The 24,298-nt window shown below is 47.5% G+C and overlaps 1 protein-coding gene across 7 annotated transcripts in view; it reads right to left on the reverse strand.

Annotated features, from left to right (window-relative positions):
- The window catches only part of CHD2 (chromodomain helicase DNA binding protein 2), a 134,956-nt gene that overhangs the window by 63,164 nt on the left and 47,494 nt on the right, over window positions 1-24,298 (reverse strand). For all 7 annotated transcript variants that reach the window (XM_044279447.1, XM_044279444.1, XM_044279446.1 and 4 more), the window contains 9 exons: window positions 20,011-20,224; window positions 19,228-19,314; window positions 15,055-15,113; window positions 14,814-14,930; window positions 13,727-13,873; window positions 13,059-13,192; window positions 11,730-11,955; window positions 580-680; window positions 25-69 (listed from right to left, as the gene is read on the reverse strand). In XM_044279447.1, coding sequence (XP_044135382.1) covers window positions 25-69; window positions 580-680; window positions 11,730-11,955; window positions 13,059-13,192; window positions 13,727-13,873; window positions 14,814-14,930; window positions 15,055-15,113; window positions 19,228-19,314; window positions 20,011-20,224 — 1,130 coding nt within the window. The remainder of the gene's footprint in view (window positions 1-24; window positions 70-579; window positions 681-11,729; window positions 11,956-13,058; window positions 13,193-13,726; window positions 13,874-14,813; window positions 14,931-15,054; window positions 15,114-19,227; window positions 19,315-20,010; window positions 20,225-24,298) is intronic.

Genomic DNA, 24,298 nt, shown 5'->3' on the forward strand with positions numbered 1-24,298 from the left:
ACTTTGATGGACATACTGCATTACCTGGAAATTCAGAGTGTCCAGAGCCAGATTTACCAGTCTTCACAGCTGAAAATCAATACACAGATTAGTTAACAATGCAACATCTGCAGCCGGCAAGCATGATATTTCTTCTACACACGTGCAGTAATTATTTGGGGGAAGTCATTGTTTTCAGTTTATTATTCTATCTATGAAGGTCAAGATTTTTTCCAGTATTTTATGTTAAAGAGGAGCCATCACCTCACCTGACATGCTTGTTTTTATAACTACATGCATTCCCTGTGTAATCATTCTGGAGCATCTAGTCTTATGTCGTGTCATTCCTTTATCACTTTTACTAGAAGTTTAGAAGTGAATTCGAGCAGTCTGCAGTGAGGGTACAGATGGGTGTTACCAGTTGGGGTGCTGCCAGTGGCCAATGTGCAAGGACACACTAAAAATAGATGCTCCAGAATTGTTATTACATGGGGAATGCAAGTAGTTACTAAAACAGGCATGTCAGGAGAGGTGGCAGGTCCTCTTTAAGGCCTGATACTAAGTCCAATAAGGTAGTGATAATGGTATGAATCCACTTACCTATGACTCTCTCAACTATCTGGTACTGCTTGTTCAGTTCGAGTGCCAGCTCCTGCTGGCAATTATAATACTCAAGATCTTCAGGAGAAATTTTTGACAACCTATCAATAAAAGATACAAACAAAGATTGTGAACATCAGTACTAGCTGTTTATTAACCCCTTGAGGAGCGGGACAATTTTGGATCAGAACAGTTGTTTTCTGCTGCAGTTGTCATTTCTTTCTTTTAGGGCATAAGCAGATCAGGATAAATAAAGCTATAGATTTATTGTACAGGTTATTCAAGTCGGAACCAAATAAATGTAATAAATTATAAAAGCATGATTATGTAGTTCAATTATAACTTTATTTTATTTTTTATGACTTTTTAATATTCTAGCACCCCCCGATTAGGGTGCCGTTTCATTTCATTTTTAACTATAACTTAATGGTATATACCAGTGATGGCTAACCTTGGCACTCCAGCTGTGGTGAAACTACGACTCCCAGCATGCTCCATTTATTTCTATAGAGTTCTGAGAGCAGCCAAGCAAGCGCAGCATCTTGGGAGTTGTAGTTTCACTACAGCTGGAGTGCCAAGGTTAGCCATCACTGGTATATACCGTGGGTGATAAAGGATGAGTCCCCTCTTGGTCTCTGCCTGCTGCCACACTACATCTTTTTATTGCCATTTTTTTGCTAACAAAAAATGGCAAGCATTTTTTAGGCCAGGTTCACACAGAGGATTTTGGCATGCATTAATTCTCCATTGATTTAGATAGGAAATATGCATGTTAAATCATGCACTGTGGAAAAAGAAGTTTCCTGTCCTTTCTTGATGTTGATTCCACATCCAGAATTCCACTGAAAATGGAAAAGGGATAAAAAATCCTCACCGAAACGGACGAAAAATAGCATAAGAAAAAAAAAAAAAGGAAAATAGAATGCATGGGAAAAAAAACCTGATGTGGATTTCACATCAGTTTTTTTTTTTATCAACTTAGAAAATACTTTGTGTGAACCTAGTCTTAATGTGGTGTTTTTTAGTCACTTTGTTTTCAGCCTTTTTTTTTCAGATAGAAACGCTACGGGAAAACGTTTGGGGGGAAAAAAAAAATCCACACCTACAGCATGCTGTGATACAAAAAAACCACACACACTAAGAATATGCCAAAAGGTGCATTTTAGGGTGTTTATACTTTTCTATGGGTCAGCCTTTAATATTTGCCGGTGGCTGATTTGTGCTTCCAAAATACACAAAAAAAGAAAAACGGGGAGATTTATCAATACCAGTGTGTGCTACACTGGTCTTGATATCCCCCACGTTGAAGGAGGATGCATTCACCAGCAGTCCATGTGCCAAAACAGAAATCTATGGAGTAAAAGAAGAAAAATATGATGGGCCAGCTGGACCCTCCACACTGCCTTCTTGGAAACTGGTGAGGGCAACGTAGAAACACCACTTGGGGCTACATTTAGTTGCAGTAGAATTTAAAAAGTCACAAACAGAGAGTTTACAACTTCTTTCTGCCAGAAAACAGGTGTAGAGAGATAATGAATCTCCCCCAAAGCATCAAACCACCCTTAGAAGCCATAATCAGTGTTGACTGTATCATTCAAAGAGTGGATGTTCCTCTGAGCTTCCCGTTAGAGCAGGCAGTCATTTCCCAGCTGGGTGGGAATGCAGATGTGCAGAGAAAAACAATGAAGGGGATGCAGGACTAAACCAGCACTGTGGTCCCTTCATTCTCAGGATTGGTGGAGTTCCAAGACGTCAGACCTCCACTGACCATAAAGTGATGGCATATTCTAGCCATATTCTATCACTTTATGAGATGGTGATACCCGTTAAATATATCTTTATAGCAGTCGGAGCTTGTTCATTTCTGATACAGAAAATCTCCTGCATAACCACAGCTTGAAAAAAGGAGATTTTTTTTGGGGGGGGCGAAGACGACACAGGAACCGTGGGTAAAGCTATGTCCTCTAGGAGGCGTTGACACTAGTAAAATCTGTTAGCTCCAGCTACCCCCTCCAGTCTGGAGAGAGAGCTTCAGTTTGTGAGAAGCAGTAGGAGAAGCAAGTGAACCAACGAAAACCAAGCCAAAAGACCCAACAGGGTCCTAACCAGCAACAGCCACACTATGGCCGAACAACAATACTGGGTGTGTGCTGTGTCCCCCAATGAAGAGCGAGAAAGAGATTTTACTGGTAAGTTCTACAAAAAAGGAGATTTTTGTGAAACTCACCTGTAAAATCTTTTTCTCGTCTTTTCCATTGGGGGACACAGACCATGGGTATAGCTTAGAGGTATTAGTAGGAGGGACACTATGCAAATGAAAGAGCTCCTCCTCCTCGGGCTATACCCCCAGACTCCACCAGGAGGAACTCAGGCGTTGCACAAGCAGTAGGAGAAGGAGCAAGAAAAAATCATGGAAACCATCGGACCAAGCCATAAGGTCCAACCAGAAACAGAAAAACTGAACTAAAGACCCCTCCTGCAACAGGAATAATGGGTGGGAGCTGTGTCCCCCAATGGAAAAGACGAGAAAAAGATTTTACAGGTGAGTTTCACAAAAATCTCCTTTTCTCGTGCTTTTTTCCATTGGGGGACACAGACCATGGGACGTCCAAAAGCAGTCCATGGGGTGGGAAAAAATATCAGCACCGCCAGGAGGAACGCCCCAACGGTCAAACAGGAACCACAGCCTGCAAAACCCTGCGGCCAAAGCCGCATCAGCCGAAGCCAGTGAATGCAACTGACAAAAATTTGCAAAGGTTTGCAAGGACGACCAGGTGGCCGCCGTACGCAGCTGAGACGCAGAGGCACGACTGCGTCTTGCCCAGAAAGCCCCCTCCGCCCCAATGGAGTGAGCGGCAATTCTAGCCGGGGGAACTCCACCACAAGCGTGACAAGCCGCGGAAATAGCCAAGCAGATCCAGAGCGCCAAGAACGGCGGACGGAAGCAGTAGCCGCGAGACACACCTTCAGGACCCGTACAACATCCAGGGAATGCAGAGTGCGTTCCTTGGGGTTAGCCGGAGAAGGACAAAAGGAAGGCAGGACAAGATCCTCATCAAGGCGGAAGGGAGAGACCACCCTGGGCAAAAGGAAGGGGACTGGACGGAGCACAACTTAATCCTGGAGGAAAACCATTAAGGCTCCTGACAGGAAAGAGCGGCCAGCTTCGACACCAGTCTGACCTAAAAGCTCGTGATGGGACGTGAACTCACAGCCACTGCATAATAGCCCAGAACTTTAATCACTACGCTATGTAGCTGTATCAGAAGCTATGGTCACAAGGAAGTCCAGATGAGAACAGTCAGAGAGACCCTCCTCAAAGGCTCGAAGGGAGCCGACTGCAGAGCGCGCAGAACCAAATTGAGATCCCAAGGAGACAAAGGGGGAACATACGGGGAACCGAATGCGCCACCCCCGAAGAAAGGTCACCACCGGACCCTTAAGAGCAAGGGACCTCTGACGGCCCGCGCCGAAACCTGACCTTACAGGGAACTAAGCGACAGTCCCTGCACAAGCCCAGACTGAAGAAAAGACAGTACCATCAAGATGGAAAACCGAAGGGGAGGGAACCCCGAACCCTCAAAAAAGGATAGGAAGGCCATCCAGGTACGATAGTAAATCCGGGAGGAAGAAGACTTCCCCGGACTGATCATGGTCCTAACCACTGAATCCGAGAACCCCATCTTTATCAGGATGGCGGTTTCAACAGTCACGCCGGTAAACGAAGAGACCGCAAATTCCGGTGGAAGAACGGGCCCTGAGACAGTAAGTCCTGTCCGTCGGGAAGAGGCCATGGGGCGCCCGCCAGCAACCGAGCCACTTCCGAAAAACCACGCGCGGCGAGGCCACTCTGGGGTGATGAGAACGGTCGGAGTCCCTTCCGCCTCGAACTGGCGTAGACCCTTTGGTAGGAGAGGAAAACAGAGGAGGCTGAAGTCCTGCCACGGAGACACCTGCGCATCCATCCGTACGCCTCCGGATCTCGGGCGCGAGCCAGGACCACTGGGATCTTGTTGTTGAACCCGGACGCCATTAAGTCCACATCCGGACGGTCCCATCTGTGGCAGATTCCTTCGAACCCTTCTGGATGCAGAGACCACTCGCTTGGATCCACCGTGTTGTGGCTTAGAAAGTCCGCTGTCCAGTTGTCCATTCCTGGAATGCAAACTGCTGACAACACCGGAACGTGAGTCTCCGCCCACGTCAGAATTCACTTCACCTCCTGCATCACCATCCGGCTGCGGGTCCCGTCCTGATGGTCGATATAGGCCACGGCCGCGGCATTGCCCGTTTGAACCCGCACTGGGAGGCCCGCAAGGAGAGAGGTCCAATAGGAGAGAGAGAGCGGAAAAAATCGCCCTCAATTCCAGAAAGTTGATTGGAAGGCGAGACTCTGCCGCCGGCCAAATTCCTTGAACCGTGCGAGACTGGAAAACGCCCCCCCAACCCAGGATGCTGGCATCGGTGGCGGCGATCGCCCAGGAGAATGCGAGAAAGGAACTCCCCGACCTCAGGTTCTTTGGGAACAGCCACCAAGGGAGAACTGCCCGAACCCGCTGAAAGGTAAAGGATCTCCTGTTGCGCCAGGCGAGTGTGAAACTGGGCATATGGAAAGGCCTCGAAAGAGGCTACCATAAGACCCAGGACCTGCAAGTATTCCCGAATGGAGAGGCACGGGGAGCGCAGCAGATGCGACACTGCCCCCTGGACCTGGGAGGACTTGAAGGCTGGTAGAATACTTTGGCAGCCGAGGTGTCCAAAATCACCCTCCGGAAGGAGAGCCTCTGGGACGGGAAGAGGCAGGAGTTTGGGAAAGTTACCAGGCAGCCGAACCGTTCCAGGGTCTGAACAGTGATCCGGACGCTGTCCGTGGTCTGCGGTAGAGAGGGGGGCCTCTATCCGGATATCGTCCCGACAGGGCAGCAAAGGAATGCCCCTGGTACGAAGAAGCGCCATGAGCGGTCCAGGACCGTGGCAAGGACCCGCGGGGTGGTCGCCAACCCGAAGGAAGGGCGACAAACTGACAGTGTCGACCCATAATGGCGAAGCGCAGGAATCGATGGTGGGATTCCGCAATCGGGACATGTGATAGGCCTAGGAGCAGCAGGGCGGGCTGACTGGGCCCTCTAGTGCCGGGAAGGCTGGTGCAAAGGAAGGCCTCTTTGCGGGCGACCTGAGACCCCCGGCGGAGGAAGCAGGCGACGGCCTACCAGATGAGAAACGGCAAAAGGCATGCAGAGACGAACTCGTCCAGCTGATCCCCACAAGGCCTGGAAACCCCAAAGGGGAGATTAGCAAGGGAACGCTTGGTGGAGGCGTCAGCGTCCCACACCTTCAATCAGATCTCTTCGCGCTGAGTGACAGAGATGGCCAACCTGCGGGCAAAGAGGGAAACAATGTCCCTAGAAGCTTCGCAAAGAATGTTAGAAGCCTGAGACATCTGGAGAACCAACTCCAGTGTGTTAGTAGCCGCATCTCGTACCGCCAGTTCCTGGTGGTGGTGTTGTAACCACACCGAGAGAGCACTGGCTACCCCTGCTGAGTGAAAGGTAGGTCACAGGGACGCGCTGCCAGCGAAAAAAGGACCTGGAAGAGAGTCTATGCGTCTGTCTACAGCATCCTGGAAAGAGGAACTGACTAAGACAGGAAGGGCCACATAATTGGCTAATCCGGCCACCGGAGGATCCACCTTAGGGGGAGGAGACACCTCTCCTCGCCGTCAGCAGGGAAAGGAAAGTATATTCATGCGCTGGGTGGTCGAGAACCTTATTAAGACCACCCCAGGCCCTGGACATGACCGCGGAAAAATCCCTCATGGACCGGGAACATGGTAGTCTCCGACTGCCTGGACGGAAAAAGGGGGAACTCCTGACCAGTGGAAGGAGGAGAATCCCCTTGGAGAATAAAGGTGTCTCGGACAGTCACCACTAAGTCAGCCACCCTGGTGGAGAGCTTAGGCGAGGGGTCCCGCTCCATGACCTAATCAGAGCCGGAAATTCTCCTTCAGACTTGCGCTCCCTAAGGGAGGGGAGAGTCGCCCGAACGCGCCTCTAGACGAGGGGGGGGGGGGGGGGAGCCAGAGCCATCCGAGGAGGGATGCTGCTGCTCACGCTCCCTGTTAGTATTCGGGCGTCTTCTGTGGAAAACCACTTAGAGAGGTGGTTGGCGTCACAGGATTTGAAAATGCCCTATAGTCCAAAAAGGACGTGGCTCGTCCGAGCCGGATAATTCTCCTTCGGAGTACTCTCCCTAGGGAGGGGGAAGAGCAGTCCGCAAGCGCCACCGGCGAGGTGAGGGGGGTGGAGAGACAGAGACATCCGAGGTGGGATGCTGCCGCTCACGCTGCCTCTTCGTAGTCAGTCACCCACTGTGGGGACCACTGAGAGAGATGGAGTTGTTAGCGCCACAGGATTAAAGGACATGGTTGCCTTGGTGACTAAGACCAATTTAGCGGCCGCGCTGGACATGGCAGATGCCCAAGCGGGGACCGCAGGCCCCCAGGGACGTGGAGGAGGGGTGGAGGAGGGGGGTAAGGCAGGGATGCAGGTAATACTTATCTGCTCCTGCAGAACTTCTCCCTCGACTCCAGGACCAGCAGGGATGCACCTCTTCAGGCGTCTGACTCCTTGTCCAGGAGTGCAGTGTTCTGGTGGAGGGTGGCAGCAGGAGACCCAGTAGCTGGTGGGATACCGGAGCTGCAGGTCGAGCCCGGATCCACTTGTCTTCTTTGGGGGGCAATGGAGGCAGCCAGGCAGCGTCCAAGGACGGCAGCGGGCATTCCACGGGGGACCAGGAAGGCGCCATGCCGACCTGTGTCCCCATCTAGAATAATATAAACAATTTTTGAAGGCTGAAAGGGGCTTTGAACTCAGAAAGCCTGGACATGGGGCAACAGCAGCAGTACCACTGAGCTACCGGCTTGCCTGGCACAAAACGGAGTAGAGTGATGAGGAGCTGCACGGCCATGAGCAAACAGAGTCTCCGGTGTAAGGAGAGTCAGAGCGGCATGCCGAGGCTCCGCCTCCCCTAACGCGTCATTATGGCGCGAAAAAAGCGCGCGAAAATAAGCGCGCGCACGAAAAATAAGCGCGCGAAAATTTGCGCGAGCGCGAAAATATGCGCGAAAATAAGCGCACCACGTGGAGGAGCGGCCTGCCGGCGGGCGCTGAGGGAGCGCAGCAGCCAAGGCCCGACGAGAGAAGCGCTGAAGCCCACAGTTTAAGGGGAAGAGATGCCAGTACTCCAGTGCCAAAATGAAGAAAGTGCCCCATCAGGATCCTTCTTCAAGCTCACCCAGGTAGCCACAGACAAATAGACACAGAGGGAGGGGGAGGGATTGTGCAACACTTATCTGCTCAGCATGCTCCCTCGATGTCCAGACCAGCAGGGATGCGCCTCTTCAGACTTCTGACTCCAATCCAGGAGAACAGTGCTCTGGAGGAGGGTAGGCAGCAGGCGTCCCAGCAGCTGGTGGGATGCCGGAGCTAACAGGTCGAGCCCGGATCCACTTATCTTCTTGGGGGGAAATGGAGGCAGCAAGGCAACGTCCCAAAGACGGCGGCGGGCACTCCACGGGGGACCAGGAAGGCGCCATGCCGACCTGTGTCCCCATCTAGAATAAAAATAACAAAAAGGAGTAGAATCAGAGAGTGTCAACCTCCTTCACCAGACACTAAGCAAAGACTGAGTTCCTCCTGGTGGAGTCTGGGGGTATAGCCCGAGGAGGAGGAGCTCTTTCATTTGCATAGTGTCCCTCCTACTAATACCTCTAAGCTATACCCATGGTCTGTGTCCCCCAATGGAAAAAAGCACGAGAAATCTCCTTTTCTCGCCCATATTCATTGGGGGACACAGGAACCGTGGGACGTTCAAGAGCAGTCCACGGGGAGGGAAAAAAAACACAGACCCATGGAAGCAAGCGTCCCTGCTGGTAGCTAAGAACTGCCGCCTGCAAGACCTTGCAGCTAAGCAGCGGCCGCCGATGCATTGAATGCACCTGGAAAAATGTTGTGAACGTGTGTAAGGAGGATCGGTAACCGCGTTACACAACTGCGCAGCCGAGGCGCGATGCCTCATAGCTCAAGAAGCGTCCACCGCTCAGTGGAGCAAGCCATGACACCTAAGGGCGGAACCCCAAACCAGTGCGAAATGGTACAGCATTTGAAGACCGAATCCATCGTGCAATTGCCACCTCGGATGACAAAAAAGGGGTTCCGTACGCCGGAAGGGACTGGAGGCTGCCAATAATGACGTAACTCCCTGCCTTAGGGAGTGAAGGAAGGACAATTTCTACCTTGATGTGGAAGACAGAGACCACCTTCGGGAGAAAAAAGGAATGGGCCGAAGAAACGCCTTATCCTTGTGAAGACCCAGGAAGGGTTTTCTACAGAGAGCACCCCCAACTCGAACACCCGTCTGATGGATGTGAGAGCCACAAGAAAAACTACCTTTTAGGACAAGAGCCGGAGAGATATCTCCCCAAGGGCTCAAAGGGAGAAGACTGGAACGCTGAGAGAACTATATTCAGATGCCAAGACGGTAAAGGACGGTACAGAAGAACCGTATGTGCCACTCCTTGAAAGAAGGTTACCATGGGCACCAGGGGAAGCCATGCCATCAACCAAGACCCTAACTGCCGATGTAAGACCGGAACCTAAACTAAGGTCTCTTCTGAATGGCAGTGACAAGGGACATCTCCAGAAGGAGAACGAGACCGGCGTACCACGCACGACGGGGCCAATCCGGAGCGACTAGGATTTGTCGGAATTCATTCCATCTGATCCTCCGTAGAACCCTGGGTAAGAGAGAAGAAACGCGTAAGGAGGGAGAACTCCCGCCAAGGAAATGTCAGGGCCTTCACGTCGTATGTTTCCAGAACTCCTGCTCGGGAGAGAAGGTGGGGAGCTTTCGTGTAGATACCGTTAGCACACTCAGACCAATGGAAGGAGTCCCCATAGAAGGAGGGATGTGGAGGGGGCCACAGCCCACCAGTTGGGACCGGACCGTGCCCGGAATGGAAGGCCACTAAAAGAATACTCCGTGCATATGCAGATGAGGGAAAGTAGTAACATAGGAACTACCAAGGTATGGAGGGTATCTATAAATCATGAGGAAAGGGACGGGAGAAGAATAGGCTAGGTTCAAGCCCATTTCCCGTAGAGACTGGCGCTATGCAAAAGTAGCCAAGGATTTCAGTTGTAGAAGAGTCCATCACCTGACAAAAAACTGAACAGACAGACCCCAAGTATGTAGTGGTATGCAATACCGCTCCCACAGTAATAGCCAGTGCTCACCCCGTCAGCACAAAAAAACTGAGAGGGAGTCCTGAGACTATCCATAGAAGCCACGTACCATAATGCCCGAGTTAAAGTAGAGCAACGGTAAAAAAAACTCTACCTGGAACGGCGCTGAACAAGAGCAACTGCCAATCTAGCACCAGGGTAGGGCCCCTACCTGAGGGGATGTCCCACTGCAGCGACCATGAACTCGAGCATTAGCGAAAGGCTGCACCTGTGGAGGAGAACACGCTGTAGCTGCTACCAGAGCGCCAGCATAACCACTTCCCCAGAGAAGGAGGCGTGGTGGATAGAGAATACAGTCAGTGAAGCACTTGACTCGCTGGAACGTACTCACCATATATGTGCAATAGTGTACGCACTACTACTGATGCGGACAATATCATGACCGACTCAGTCCACCTATGATCGGGGACAATGTATAAGGTGAGAAAGGGTGCGCCTAAGCGTGACCCGGGGAGGAAGGGAGGGGCGCATGGGACACAAGTGATGCTAGTAAACCCCCTGAGCAGAGAATTTGCGCCAGTCCGCCGCCCCCCCGCCCCCCCTGCACCAGCAGGGATAAGTTTTGGCCTAGTCTTGCAAAAACGCGGGCCTAAATTTGCACAAGCGGCCGACCGGGTACACTGCCAGACGGCCGGGGTAAAAAAGGAGACTGGAGCGGGGAGTGAGCGCATCGCCCCCGCCGGCCGGGGGTGCTCCGGGAGGGACAGAGACTGCCGCTGGATCCACACTCCTCGGTAATCTCCCCCGCAGCCGGACGTGACGAAAGCTCCACGGCGCGAGGCGTCTGCGATATGCAGTCCGCCAATTAACCCCTTCGGAGCGGCGCGCATGGCCCCCGCTCCGACAGGGGCGTAATATGAGAAAGCTGCCCCAACTGGATAGCGGGGGAGGGAGCCTCTCTCTCCCGCTGTAGTTTGAAGTGGCTCACCGGCGTCTATTAACCCCCTATGAGTTGTATCGTCGGCCCAGAGGGGGAGTGAGAGGGACAGATTTAGGGGTGATGCTCCCTATTTCCTGTGTCCCCCTCAGAAAATCCTGAGCTGTATTGTTAGCTCCATTGGTCCCAGGGGATCTATGCCAGGAGGGAGGAGGAAGAGGTAAATACTTACCTAGTCCCGTGTACTCCCCTCATCTTCTGTCCTACCGCCATCTTCACCCTTCCTCTGTTCCAGCAGGGTCACCCCTTCAGCTACTGGCACCGTAGTGGCAGGACGCTGGAAAAAGGGGCTTAAATGGGTGACCCTTGTGCTGGCGGGATGCAGGGGAGCGAGGCTGCCCTAGTCCACTTTGTCTTCTGTGCGGGAGGCAGCAGTGCGGGTGACCGGCACTGGCGCAACTCGACCCCGGGAGAACAGGGAGGCGAGGCGACCACTGTTGTCCCATCTGAAAAAGGAAAAAAATTAACTAAAATAAAAAATCTTCAGGAGATCCCTGGAGGTCTTGCCTCCTATGGACACTAGAAAAAACTGAAGCTCTCTCTCCAGACTGGAGGGGGTATAGCTGCCAGGGAGGAGCTAACAGCTTTTACTAGTGTCAACGCCTCCTAGAGGACATAGCTATACCCACGGTTCCTGTGTCCCCCAATGAATATGGGCGAGAAAATAATGTGGCTGTCTGCAGTCACCACTAGGGGGAACAGAGTAGATTATTGTATTCACTAAGTCAGTGATAAAGGACTATGCAGTGATCTCCTAAACTTTACCTGGCTGCAGGTAACAAGAATGGCATGTCTTAACACTTTAACGATGAGCTCTGTTACAAAGATATATTAGGTATTTCATCAGCACAGAAGTACAGAGTTTAGTCCAAGATGTACTAAGCATTTACAGAAGAATGGTTCAACTGTACCACTGTTTGATTTCGTCCTCTCTCTTCTTGAAGTTCTCCAGCTTCTTCAAGCCTTTAACCTTTTGTTGCTGTAAAGATTCCTCATTCTCCCATGTGATGTGGATGTAAGACCAGCCTTTCCATTTTATAAGAAACTGGTGTTCTCCTTCATCAGTTTCAGGATTAAAGTCAGCACAGGGGTCCCCATTCATTTCAACAGCATACACAGTTGTAGGGGCTCCAACAGCTGAAATCAGATATTGAATTGGTTTATTCCTCCAGAATAACAGAGCAGTAAATGCAGAGCAAAACTAGAAAGCTGCAGTATTCTTTCTAGGTATGTCTTTAACCCCTTAACAACCAATGACAAATATATCTGTCATGGGTGGGCGGGGCATGTATGAAGCCTGCTCTATACGTGGTGGATACCAACTATATAATACAGCTGACAGCCGTCCACAATGATAGGTATCAGAGATGACTGCCCTCCGACAAGAGACTCGGCAGCAAAATTGTGGGACTCCATTTGGTTGCTATGGCAGCCTGTGACCTTAGAAGGCTTCCAGGACAATCATAGTAAGCGGCTGGTAAAGCTGTCCCCTAAAGGGACTAAAAATTCCAGTGTATAAAGTTAGAATATTGTAATATAAAATAGGCAGGCTCATGAAATGCTATGTACACCTTCGAAGGCAATTTTTATTTGATTGCATTTTACTCATTTTTGGGTAAAAATTATATTTTCAATAGGCCTTTATTAAAAATTTTGAGCCATTCTGTCACAAATGGTGAACTGTTTTTCTGTGTGACTACTACCATCTAATAAAACTCATCTCTAAACTACTAAAAGGTCATAAACACTTATTTAAGCATTCCTATCAGTAAGATAAGAACTGAGCCATGAGTGTTTATAATGACAAAGAGCAGAAATAAGGAGCATGTCAACTCTGTACACAAAAAAGGGCTCCATATTTTTCATAAAGACCAATTAAAAAAATGATTTTTATCTCAAAATTAGTACAATGCAATAATAAAAAATGTGCCCCCCAAAGGCGTGCACAGCCTTCAAAGGGTTAAAGTGAATCTATTAACAGTTTTGTGCTGCCTTATTGGGGCAGCGTGAACTAATGGCATAGGCACTTAGCTAAACCCCGAGTCACTTTATTGAAATGACCCAGACAATTTGCTAAAACTGTATTGAGTGGTTCCAGAGCGAGCGGAGTCTGTTCAGTACAATGCATGTGCTTGGGAGCCCTCATATTCATGAGCTCTGGGTTCTACATCCCCCACCACCACTGACTGACAGCTTTTTCTATGGCAACCAGCAGCAAGGGGTTAATTTGTTAAACTTACCTCCTTTCTTCCCATTCCTGGATTCCAAAACTTTTTCAATAGTCTCATGGCTTTCTTCTTGTTCCTCTGCTTCCTCTCCTGCCATTTCGATCAGATCGTCAGAATCTGTTTCAAAGTCATCATCTTCTTTGTAGCTGCAATATTGGAACTATAACATTAGCAAATGAATGCCAATATTGACCTCTAACGTATTCTACAATTAGTTTCCAAAATAACAGACAAACTAACTTCAGTTTAATCTTTACTAGCATCAGAACTGTGTCTTTTGTCTTTCACCAGTATTATTATATAGGTCAGTGTGTGTGTGTGTGTATCTATCTATCTATATAATATATATATATATATATATATATATATATAGATATACACACACAGCAAACTCTACTGATTCCAATGAGTTCCACCAATATGTCTACAAGGACTTTTTGCACCCAACAGCTACTTTTGAAAGAAAAAAAGAAGAAAAAAAAAAGAAATGAATGAGTTGTGTTTTAACTCATCTGGTCCTGCTGCTTGTTCAAGAAGTGTCTGGCAGATCTGCCTCCCACTACAGGTAATTGGGCTGATAGCAGTTGGGAAATTAGTCCATAGCCAACTTTAGATACATTAGTCTTTGCGTACTAAACACTGACACCAGGTTATAAGGCAATCAAAAGGGTCTATCTCACCTAACATGTTTAGCTGTCCTACGTCGTGTCTGCCTCTTAGGAGCATCATCATCCTCATCTTCATCTTCATCCTCACTGGAATCAGCCTTTCTTCTTCTTCCACGTTGTGGTTTCTTTTGCTTTCTTGACAAAGCTTTGGATGTCGAGCTAAATAAAAAGAACTAACTTTAACTTACTAAATTGAAAGAATAATTATCATATAAGCTTACGCTGACCAAATGTTTTACATTTGTAGTGTTTGGGTCCATTCACACGTCCGCTTTGCTGTTCCGCATCCGTTCCGAATAAAAACGGAACGTTATGCGGATCCATTCATTTTCAATGGAATCCGCAAATAATCGGACAGCACTCATGGTGCTCTCCGATTCCGTGATTCCGTGGGTTCCGTTATTCGGATCCTGGAAAAAATATACCCTGTCCTACTATTTGTCCGATTTTGCGTTCCGTCATCCCATTCTAGTCAATTGATCCGTCGAAAATCTGGAAGACATGCTAAAAGCATCCTCATGTCATCCAGATTTTCGGATCCGCAATAAACAAGAACGTTTATCTGGAAAGGTAAAAATACTGACGTGTGAATGGACCCTTTAGCTGACAACTCTTTCCTGCCCACCCCCCCCCTCTGCCAAGCATGCATGTGCACAAGGAGAGACGCTGATGGTTGCTTATCTCTTCAAGAACAAAAGAATCAAGCCTGTTGAAAAAAAAAAAAAGTCAGGACACCACCATACACATCAGATGGCTGGCAGATCTCAGCTGACACTGATCTAACATATATGGCCACTATCATGTGCTACTAAATAAGCTGGATCTGTCAATGATCTGCAAATAAATATCTAATTTCTATTGCCAGACCTATAAATATAAAGGCATCACTAATGGAGTTAAGGATACAATGATACCCCCTCTACACACGACTTAGAACCAGAAAGATTTTTATTTCAGCCTCACTGTTAGACATTTTGAGGGGATTCCACTCCACAGTATAGTTCTATTAGAGCATCACCGGGAGGAGGTTAAGTGGTCTGTTCTAGTGACAAGATGCCAGAGAGGGACCGAGTACAAACAGTAAAATATTCAGACATACCTTCTCAGTTGTCTGGATCTGGATTTTGGTGGTTCTAGGTCACTTTCTTCACTGCTAACATCATCATCGTCGTCATCATCATCATCATCATAGTCATCTGACATTTTTTTCTTCTCTCTATGAAAATAACAGAACCATTAACTTAGCTTCCAAATATATTGGACAAGCAAGAATGAAAATGATTAAGTAGTGCACAGGTTAACACTGTAAAGCATGCCAGGTTGTGTCTACCGGCACTCACTTTTTGTTTGCCATTCTTGCACTCCTTCTCTTTGGGCTTTCACTTTCAGAATCTGTGGTCTAAGAAACAAACCAGTGTAAACAATATGCACGTATATTGTGCCATACACAATCATCAAAATTGCCAACAGCACAAGAATCAGCAAACACAAAAACTTAAGAACAAATTTATTTTAACCCTTGCACTACCAGTGCCGTACATGTATGTCGCTGGAGCGAATCGTAAACATGGCGCCTGCAGCGGACGCCGTGAGACCAGAGGCATCTAAAGAGTGAAAAACCCAGAACTGTGCAACCTGTTCAGCAAATGGGGTAATTTGTGGTTTTAGCTGCAGATTTTGCTCTTTACAATGGAAGGGTGAGAAACCGCATCTAATCAGCAATTAGACATTGTGGATTTTGGTGAGGATATGCTGCAGAAATGCACATAAAGCCGCAAACAAATTTGTGCAGATCTTATGTGCATTCCCCGCACTCATCTGCAGGTAGCTTAAGAGTTGTGGTTTGGTAGGGACTTACAGCCATACTACAATTGTTTGAAAATGGCCTAGATTGTATTAATGTGCCTGTATGCATAAAACTCAGTTCATCTAGGTGTCTTCTGACCAGTCGGGTTCCAACTATTGGCACCGCAACCGATCATCTGTTTGAAACGTAGCGGTGAGTGTTGCGCCCTCCTCACAGCATACCAAACACCGCACCATTCACTGTATAGCAGGTGTACTTAGTATTGCAGCCTGGGCAAATTCGCTCAAATGGAACCGAGCTGCCCGTAGGCCAGGTGACTGATGAACGTTATGTCAACAGCCTAGGAAGAGGCTGCAGTGCTCCCCAGACCTCCACGGCCTCTTCAAACAGCTGATCAGCAACCTGAGGATGGGGCATCAATATTCTGCTCCTGGAAAACCCCTTTAAAAGGAAGCAGTCATCATAAAAATATAGTGCAATGTCAAAGTAACCGATCTGAGCACTGCAGTTTCACTATGGAAGCTTCGATCGGAAGGCAGAGGTAGCAGCATCCCTCTGCCTTACCTCACAGATGCCGCAATCACTGTCGAATGCGGCATCTGAGAGGTTAAATGACTGGGTTCAGCACACTTCATACAAGCCCATTCCATACAAGCACTCAGCCATTGTGACGTATAGGTATGTCACGGTGGCTGAAGTGGTTAAGCATAGAAAGAGCAGTGATTTAAATTTGTTTTGCAGAATCATTTTCCATTCAACTATATAAACAACCTGCTCTATAACATGCGGCCTGCAGATTGTCTGCACTTTCACGGTGACAGATTACCTGGGGTTATACTTTTCAAAGGTATAATGCTGTGGAAAAACAAAGAGAAAACTTTCCACAATCAGCCAACCACCATCATAGCTATTAGGCCTCAATCACACTTGCAAATTTTGGTCTTCCTTTTGCATCATTACTTGTAAGCCAAAACCACGAGTGGAACACGAAGATGGGAAAAGTCGAATGGAAAGATTTGCACCGGTTCTGGGTTTATATTCCACTTCTTGGTGTGACTTACAAATACTGACCAAACTACCCAAGAGTGGCTGAGGCCTGATAATTCTCTTTACAAGCAAATCTCTATGTCGATGCTTTAGCAGAAATCCTCCCTTTTCTACTTCTCAACTATTAAAAAAATCTTCACAAATAGTGACAGAGATGGCGCTCATAACAAATAAACCACTTGTCCTATCAGGGGTCCAGATTTGGTCGCCAATGCGACTTAGAATTTACAAATGGCAACAAGACTTTTTAGTCTTGTCGCCATTTGCGATTAGACCCGCCGCCGCAGCTCTGCAGTTGAATACAGCGGTGGGGCACAGGAGATGATAGTTCGCCGCCGATGTTCTTCTCAGCAGCGCAGTGGAAAAGGAGTCTCTCCCTCCCTCTTGTGCTGCTGCTGCTGCCGCCGCCGCCAATGAGGAGAGAGACGGGAGGAGGAGGGGAGGGGCTGTGGCCACTGCGCCACCAATGAAGATAACTGACCTGTTAATACAAATACAGGAGGCGGGAGCTGGAATCAAATAGCCGGCACCCGACCTCTATGACAGGGAGCTGCGATCAGCGGCAGTTAACCCTTCAGGCGCGGTACCTGAGGGGTTAACTGCAGCATATCGCAGCTCCCTGTCATAGAGGTCGGGTGCCAGCTATATTTGATTCTGGCACCAGCTTCCTGTATTTCTATTAACAGGTCCGTTATCTTCATTGGTGGCGCAGTGCACCCCCCCACCCCCAACACCCCAGTATAATAAACATTGGTGGCGCAGTGGGCAGTGCCAATGAGGGTTAAAAAATAAAAATGAACTCACCTCCTCCAATTGATCGCGTAGCTGCCGGTCTCCTGTTCTTTCTTCAGGACCTGTGGTGACGTCACTGAGCTCATCACATGGTCCATTACCATGGTGATAGTTAATGTGATGTACCATGTGATGAGCACAGTGATGTCACCACAGGTCCTTTGACAGGTCTTGAAGAAAGAACAGGAGACCGGCTGCTACGCGATCAATTGGAGGAGGTGAGTTAATTTTATTTATTTTTTTAACCCTCATTGGCACTGCCCACTGCGCCACCAATGTTTATTATACTGGGGTGTTGGGAAGAGGAGGGAAGCACTGCGCCACCAATGTTTATTATATTGGGGTGTATATAATGTTTATTATATTGACCTTGTACTAAGCATTCTGTATTAAAGAATGCTATTATTTTCCCTTATAACCATGTTATAAGGGAAAATAACACAGTGAATAGACTTTTATCCTAGCAACCATGCGTGAAAATCGCACCGCATCCGCACTTGCTTGCGATTTTCACGCAGCCCCATTAACTTCTATGGGGCCTGCGTTGCATGAAAAACGCACAATATAGAGCATGCTGCGATTTTCACGCAACGCACAAGTGATGCGGGAAAATCACCGCTCATGTGCACAGCACCATAGAAGTGAATGGGTCCGGATTCAGTGCGGGTGCAATGGGTTCACCTCACGCATTGCCCCCGCGCAGAAATCTCGCCCATGTGAAAGGAGCCTAAGGGTGAATAGGACAAGGGTTCCAGCCCCTAAGGGGGCTAATAGTAAAAAAAATATATAAAAATACACAAACACTAAGGCTACTTTCACACTTGCGGCAGTGTGATCCGGCAAGCAGTTCCGTCGTCGGAACTGCCTGCCGGATCCGCCGATCTGGATGTGACTGAAAGCATTTGTGAGACGCATCCAGATGCAGATCCATCTCACAAATGCATTGCAAGAACGAATCCATCTCTCCGCTTGTCTTGCGGACAGATGGATCTGTCTTGTATCTTTTCACACATTTTTACCGGTCTGCGCATACGCAGACCGGAAGGACGGATCCTGCATTCCGGTATTATAAATGCCGGATCTGGCACTAATACATTCCTATGGGGAAAAATGCCAGATCCGGCATTCAGGCAAGTCTTCAGGTTTTTTTTTTTTCACCTGAGATAAAACCGTAGCATGCTGCGGTTTTATCTTTTGCCTGCTCAGTCAAAATGACGGAACTGAAGACATCCTGATGCATCCTGAACGGATTACTTTCCATTCAGAATGCATGGGGATATGCCCGATCAGTTCTTTTCTGGTATAGAGCCCCTAGGACGGAACTTCAAGCTGGAAATGAAAAACGCTAGTTTAAATCCCCCCTTTCCCAATTTTACATATAAAATATATAAACAATAAATAAACATATTACATAGCGCTGCGTCCAAAAAGTCCAAACTATTAAATTATTTAAAAATATCTCCTATGCGGTGAGCATTTGCCATTTTTTAGTCACCTTGTCACCCCCCAAAAATAGGATAGGACTGTTCTATTATGGGCCGAACGTTTCATAAAATGCTAAATGCACGCAGCTTTCTTTACTTTTTTATGGTGACGATTGCAAATCAAAATGTTGGTATCGAAACAACCTTACGCCCATCTGATCGGTGTAGCGTTGTCATGATACCAAAATTTTGATTCGGTTTCAATTTGGCGACTAAAAATTTAATTTGGCTCCTAAATTTTTCAGTTCAGGAGCCAATGGCTACTAGGTATTTTTTTTTAGTCTGGAGCACTGCCTATGGTGCAAGGCCAACTACCCTGTATTTGTTACTATTTGTTGTACCCTAATCTCCCTACTTAAAAAAAAAGAGATGTTGGCCCTTACCTCTGCTTTCATGTTGAATCTTGACGGTTCTTGCCTGCTTCTGTTTGACCTCCTTACACCATACACATCAGGGTATTCTTCCCACATCTAAAAAATAAAAGGAAACTCTAGAGAGGACCTGCTGAATACTCTGCGAAGATACAAGACTAGGATGAGGTGGGTCTAAAGGTGATAATTCAGCTTTCATTTAATACCAGGACCACAAGTATGAGCCTCCTTTAAAAAAACAGAGGGACATTAATCAAGACTGGTGTTCCCATACAGAGATGTGCCTTATTTATTAAGAGGAAGACGCCTCCTAATAAATTAGGCCCATCTTTGGTGCAGGCTCCTGTTATAGTAAAACCAGAGGCCCACCTCTTTTATCGCCACCAGAAAAGTGGTGAGAAGTTTAAAAAGCCACAAATTAAGGCACATATTTGGCATGCTCCATAATCTGTGACTTATTTAGGCCACAATATTGGCTATCCCTGATCATGTGTCAATAATAGTTCCCTTGCTGAGATAGGTCTTCAGTATAAAAGTCTCAGAAAACCTTTTAATAACAGGTCCTTTTCTCGTGGGTTTCCAGACAGAGGATGAGGTAACAGTTCCTAGAAATTACTGCGTGCTTCCACATATTACAGTACAGAACGTCTCCTTCCTGTATAATGTGACATCTATTGGGAGGGATCCTGAATTCCTCTCAACACATACACTGCAAACACAGCAGGAACCCTCCCTTACACTGGCAGCAGCAAAAATTCCTACATGCGACACTTATTTCTCACCCACGGATCTTACCTTTTTCACATCCGCCAGCCTCTCCTTTTTGGGAAGAGACTTCTCTTTCGTGTCAGAGGTTTGCTCCTGTGATTTAGAACCATTTGATTCACATTCTGATTCAGACTGGCTCTCTGATGACTCCAAGTTGCTGTTGGACTCGCTGGCCTGTTCACTTTCTGATTGGCTGCCGAACTCGGACGCAGAGTGATTGGACTCTTCTGATGCTGAATGGCTAGATAGGACAGATAAAATGTACACATGAAACTAGACGCCAAATACAATACTATTAGTACTGGATATGACCAGCTCCACATCCTTAACCAACTATGAAACCCCTAAGTCTATGTGGTTTATTCATTCTTGTAAGCCATTAAAGGGGTCGTCTCACTGCAGCAACTGCATCTATCATGTAGGTAACAGAAAACCATCCAGGTGCTGCATCCACTTCATACACTAAGCCTATCAAGTCTCTACCAGCAGGTGGCAGTAGACACACACACGAGGTGTTAGGAAGACTTGGACATCTGATACCGTTACGCCATTTTGGAACATAATCCACAAGCCTAATCTGTCCCAGCAGCTGCTGCACTTTCTCAAAATGGAGAATCCTACAACATGTCTCCAACACTAAATAGTAACATCACTGTAGAAATACCCACAGCCATGTCGTTTTACTCCGCCTGAGAGGATTATAATAATCTGTAATTACAGAGAAATGGTCGGCAAGTTGTGTTTATGCCAACAGTGTAGTTGGTAAATTCAGGGTGTGCGAGTCTCGCCCCAGAATGTTCACAGTCCCAACCCTACCCTCTTATGGTGGGGCTTACACCCAGCCTGACTGATAGTTGGGGATAGTCCCTGCAAATTCAGGACTGTTGGCACTGCTTTACGGTGTCTTTACACACCGACAATGTGTACAACTCTATTTCTCACTTGTGTCACTTCACCACCGGTAAAAATAAAATAAAATGGGAGGACGTGCGTTTACATGTGGTGATTCCTCAATATGGTGATGGATCTAAAGGTACTCTCATGGTGCCAACGTCTACATAGGCACAGAAGTTGGCAGATCTTATGAGCCATAGGACCACATACACCTAACAGAGGCTACACACATTTAAGAGTTAACAGAGGCCGAATCTGTCGCTGGGGTGTCCCACATGCATAATACACTTGAGAAATCCACGCCACACCAAATACGTTTTATCAGTTAGTAATTTTTAATTCATAGTAGTTTTCACATCAATTTAATGTTCCATCCAGAGCAATTATGTGAGCAATATTTTTAAGTTAAGCAGTACAACCCCAACGTTTCGGTCGGTGTCGACCTTTATCAAGGGATCTGTGGCTTGGATATGCAGTGTCTGCTCTGGAGATCCACATGCATAATAGACATCTATGGCACACATCTGGGCTGTAAAGTAGGCTACCTGGGGCACACAGTTTGAAGGCGGCCATTTTGCTATCATGATCACAGATAAAAAGTCTGTAAATTCAATAAATGGTCATTGGGGAGGTTCGGCCTCCACTGAGAAACAGACAGACAATCTAATGTGTATGGGGGCTCCTGACAAACAATGTTGGGGGAGAGGAGGATCTGGAGCTTTCAATTTTAACAACTGATCCTTTTGTTCTCCCTGGAGATAAGCCACCACTGGAGGTGTCTGGCAGAGGCTGCCTCTTCCCCATAGACACACATACAGATGAGCATGTATCTGTATGGGGGAGGTGGAGGGCAGTTGTCTCATCACCTTCATTACACATCTATTGGTGATGCTTCCTGATGTCCTTGCTCTCACAGTCTACAGTCACAGGTCACATTTCATTCTCTACAGCTGGGCATCATGCCGTCTCGATTGATGTATTTAAACCCTTAGCAGTCCTATACAGTGAGTAGGACCACCCAGTGGACTCCTAAACAAAGAGTGAGCTAAGATGTAAATGGATAAAATGCATCTGAATTTTTCCCCACAAAATGATATATCTGCTCAGCTCCTCCTGTTTTATAACGATCCTACAAAGAGCACTGCATGTACAATGTGACAGGGTCCCTTTGGCTTGAGGTATACTGTACTATCCTAGTTTTCCTCCTGTTTCTTTCACCTTGCTTTCAGTGTTCGGCCCCCTTCTGACCTTTCTACACAATCCCAGTTTGGCAGACCATCAGCTGGTTTGGTTTCGAGTACCAGCTTTATACCATCTCTCCTACTATATACAGCACATCCTCCTGGGACATTTTTCCCACTCTCCTGTGAACGCCTGCTCCATTCAGCTCTATGAGAGTTCCCAAAATAGCCGAGCGCTGTACTCAGCTACCTCCGGACCTCCCGTAGACATGAATGGAGTCGCAGTGTGCGCACCGAACCTGACACTCCATTTATTTTAAAGGGGGAAGTCTCAGAGGGGTACAAGGTCCCGATTCTCATGATCAATGGGTGTCCCAGCGGTAGGACCCCCCACCTAATAGTTATTCTGTGGCTAGAGGATAACTTACAAAAAAACAAAACACTCCTGTAAGTCTGATGTCTCCATCTGTCTGTGACACCACCATCCATCCCAGAAGTCAGGCCCGTTGTCTTAGAAGTCTACGTGACTCAGATCTATCCTTTGTTACTCACGTTTAATCCACTGCCAAATCCTTCTACTAAAAAAACATCTACTAAACCTTTTGCTAATTCGCCACTGCTCAAGGTAAAGCCATTTCTCCCCTTGACAAACCTTCCACTTGATCAACCCAACATGAAACACAGTAAAAACAGTATGTCGGCAATATATGTGGACTTGCCCTTTGTGAGGTAAAATTATATGCCCAGACACAAAACCAAAACGACATACCGTACTGATCCCCAGGTCATGTAGACATGTGACGCTGCAGCCAATCACTGGCCACAGAGGTGACCCCACTACAGCCCATGATGGGCTGCAGGAGTCCATTTCAGCACATCACTGCTTAAGGCCAGGATACAGACAGGCAGGGGGCAGTGGAAGAGGAGCAATGGAGGTACTGTGATTATTATCTTATTCCACTTCGTGCAGTTTTATACAATGGCAATCCCTTAAAAGGCTGTTCCATAATAACTATTCTGTATTCTGGGGGTTCAGCTTCCTCTAGCTGAAATCCCCAGCATTCTCTATTCACCAAGGGAGGTCCCAGAAGAATCACATACGTGTACACGCTGGGAGTTGTAGCAGCACAAGAGGTGAAGTTTGACCCCTGGATTCTATAATATGAGCTCATTTTTAACATTGTTGAAATCATAATGTATTATATAAAAATAAAAAAATCTTTATATCAAACAGTACATTTGTGTATATACTTCATACATGGGCCATTGAGTGGAATTTACAGTGGTGCGTGTGACATGAGAAACAGGTCATTCAGATATTTTGTCTAAGGTACCACCGTATTAAACCTGGCAACATTAATGGGGTTGTTCAGCTTTTACTCCCTGATCGTCTAGCCTTAGAATAGACCATCACTAGCTGATTGGCAGGGGTCCGACACCCCAAACTGCCCCCAACCAGCTGTTCAGGTGTAGTTTCGGGCCAGAAGTCAGCACCACAGCTCCGTCATCTGTGTAGTGGCCTGAGTTCATCACTTCAATGGGATCAGTGCTGTAGTAACAAGCTCCCTGGAATTGACAAAAAGTCAAAAAACCTAAACAACCAGTGTAATCTGGATGAAAAACAAGGACATATTACACGACTGTAGTAGCTATTCAGTCCGTCTCCCAGCATCATCTGTCACTCTGCGGAGGGGATATAACTGCTGGACAGACACTCTCCGAAGTGTCTGGCTGGGTCCATGCTGGGCAACATTTGTGCAGCTGAAAATGCACCACTGATACCGGATATCCTCTAGATATGTCATCAGCATCTGATTGATGGGGGTCCGGACCCCTCCAATCAGCTGTGTGAGAAGGCACCAGCACTCCTGTAAGTGGAGTGGCCTTCTCGCAGCTTACTAAACACACAGATATATTGTGACTGTGCTTGGTATCGCGCCCAGCCCCATTCTCTTCAATGGGACTGAGCTGCTCCTAGGCCACGCGAACGATGAACGTGTCATCACTGGCACAGGGAAAGCAGAGAGAAAGCTGCAGAGCAGCATTTTCTAGGAGAGTGACGGCCATGTGCGGTCCACAAATTGCAGAACACACAGCACACGGGCCGGTATCTGTGTTTTGCGGATCCACAATTTGGGGACCGCAAAACACATCCAGCCATCTGAATGAGCCCTAAATCTTCTCCAACAAAATGACAGATGGGGACGAGCCTCCCTAGCATCACGGTGTGGGGACCGGAG

Source organism: Bufo gargarizans, chromosome 2 (assembly GCF_014858855.1).
Source record: "Bufo gargarizans isolate SCDJY-AF-19 chromosome 2, ASM1485885v1, whole genome shotgun sequence".
NCBI classification, from domain to species: Eukaryota; Metazoa; Chordata; class Amphibia; order Anura; family Bufonidae; genus Bufo; species Bufo gargarizans.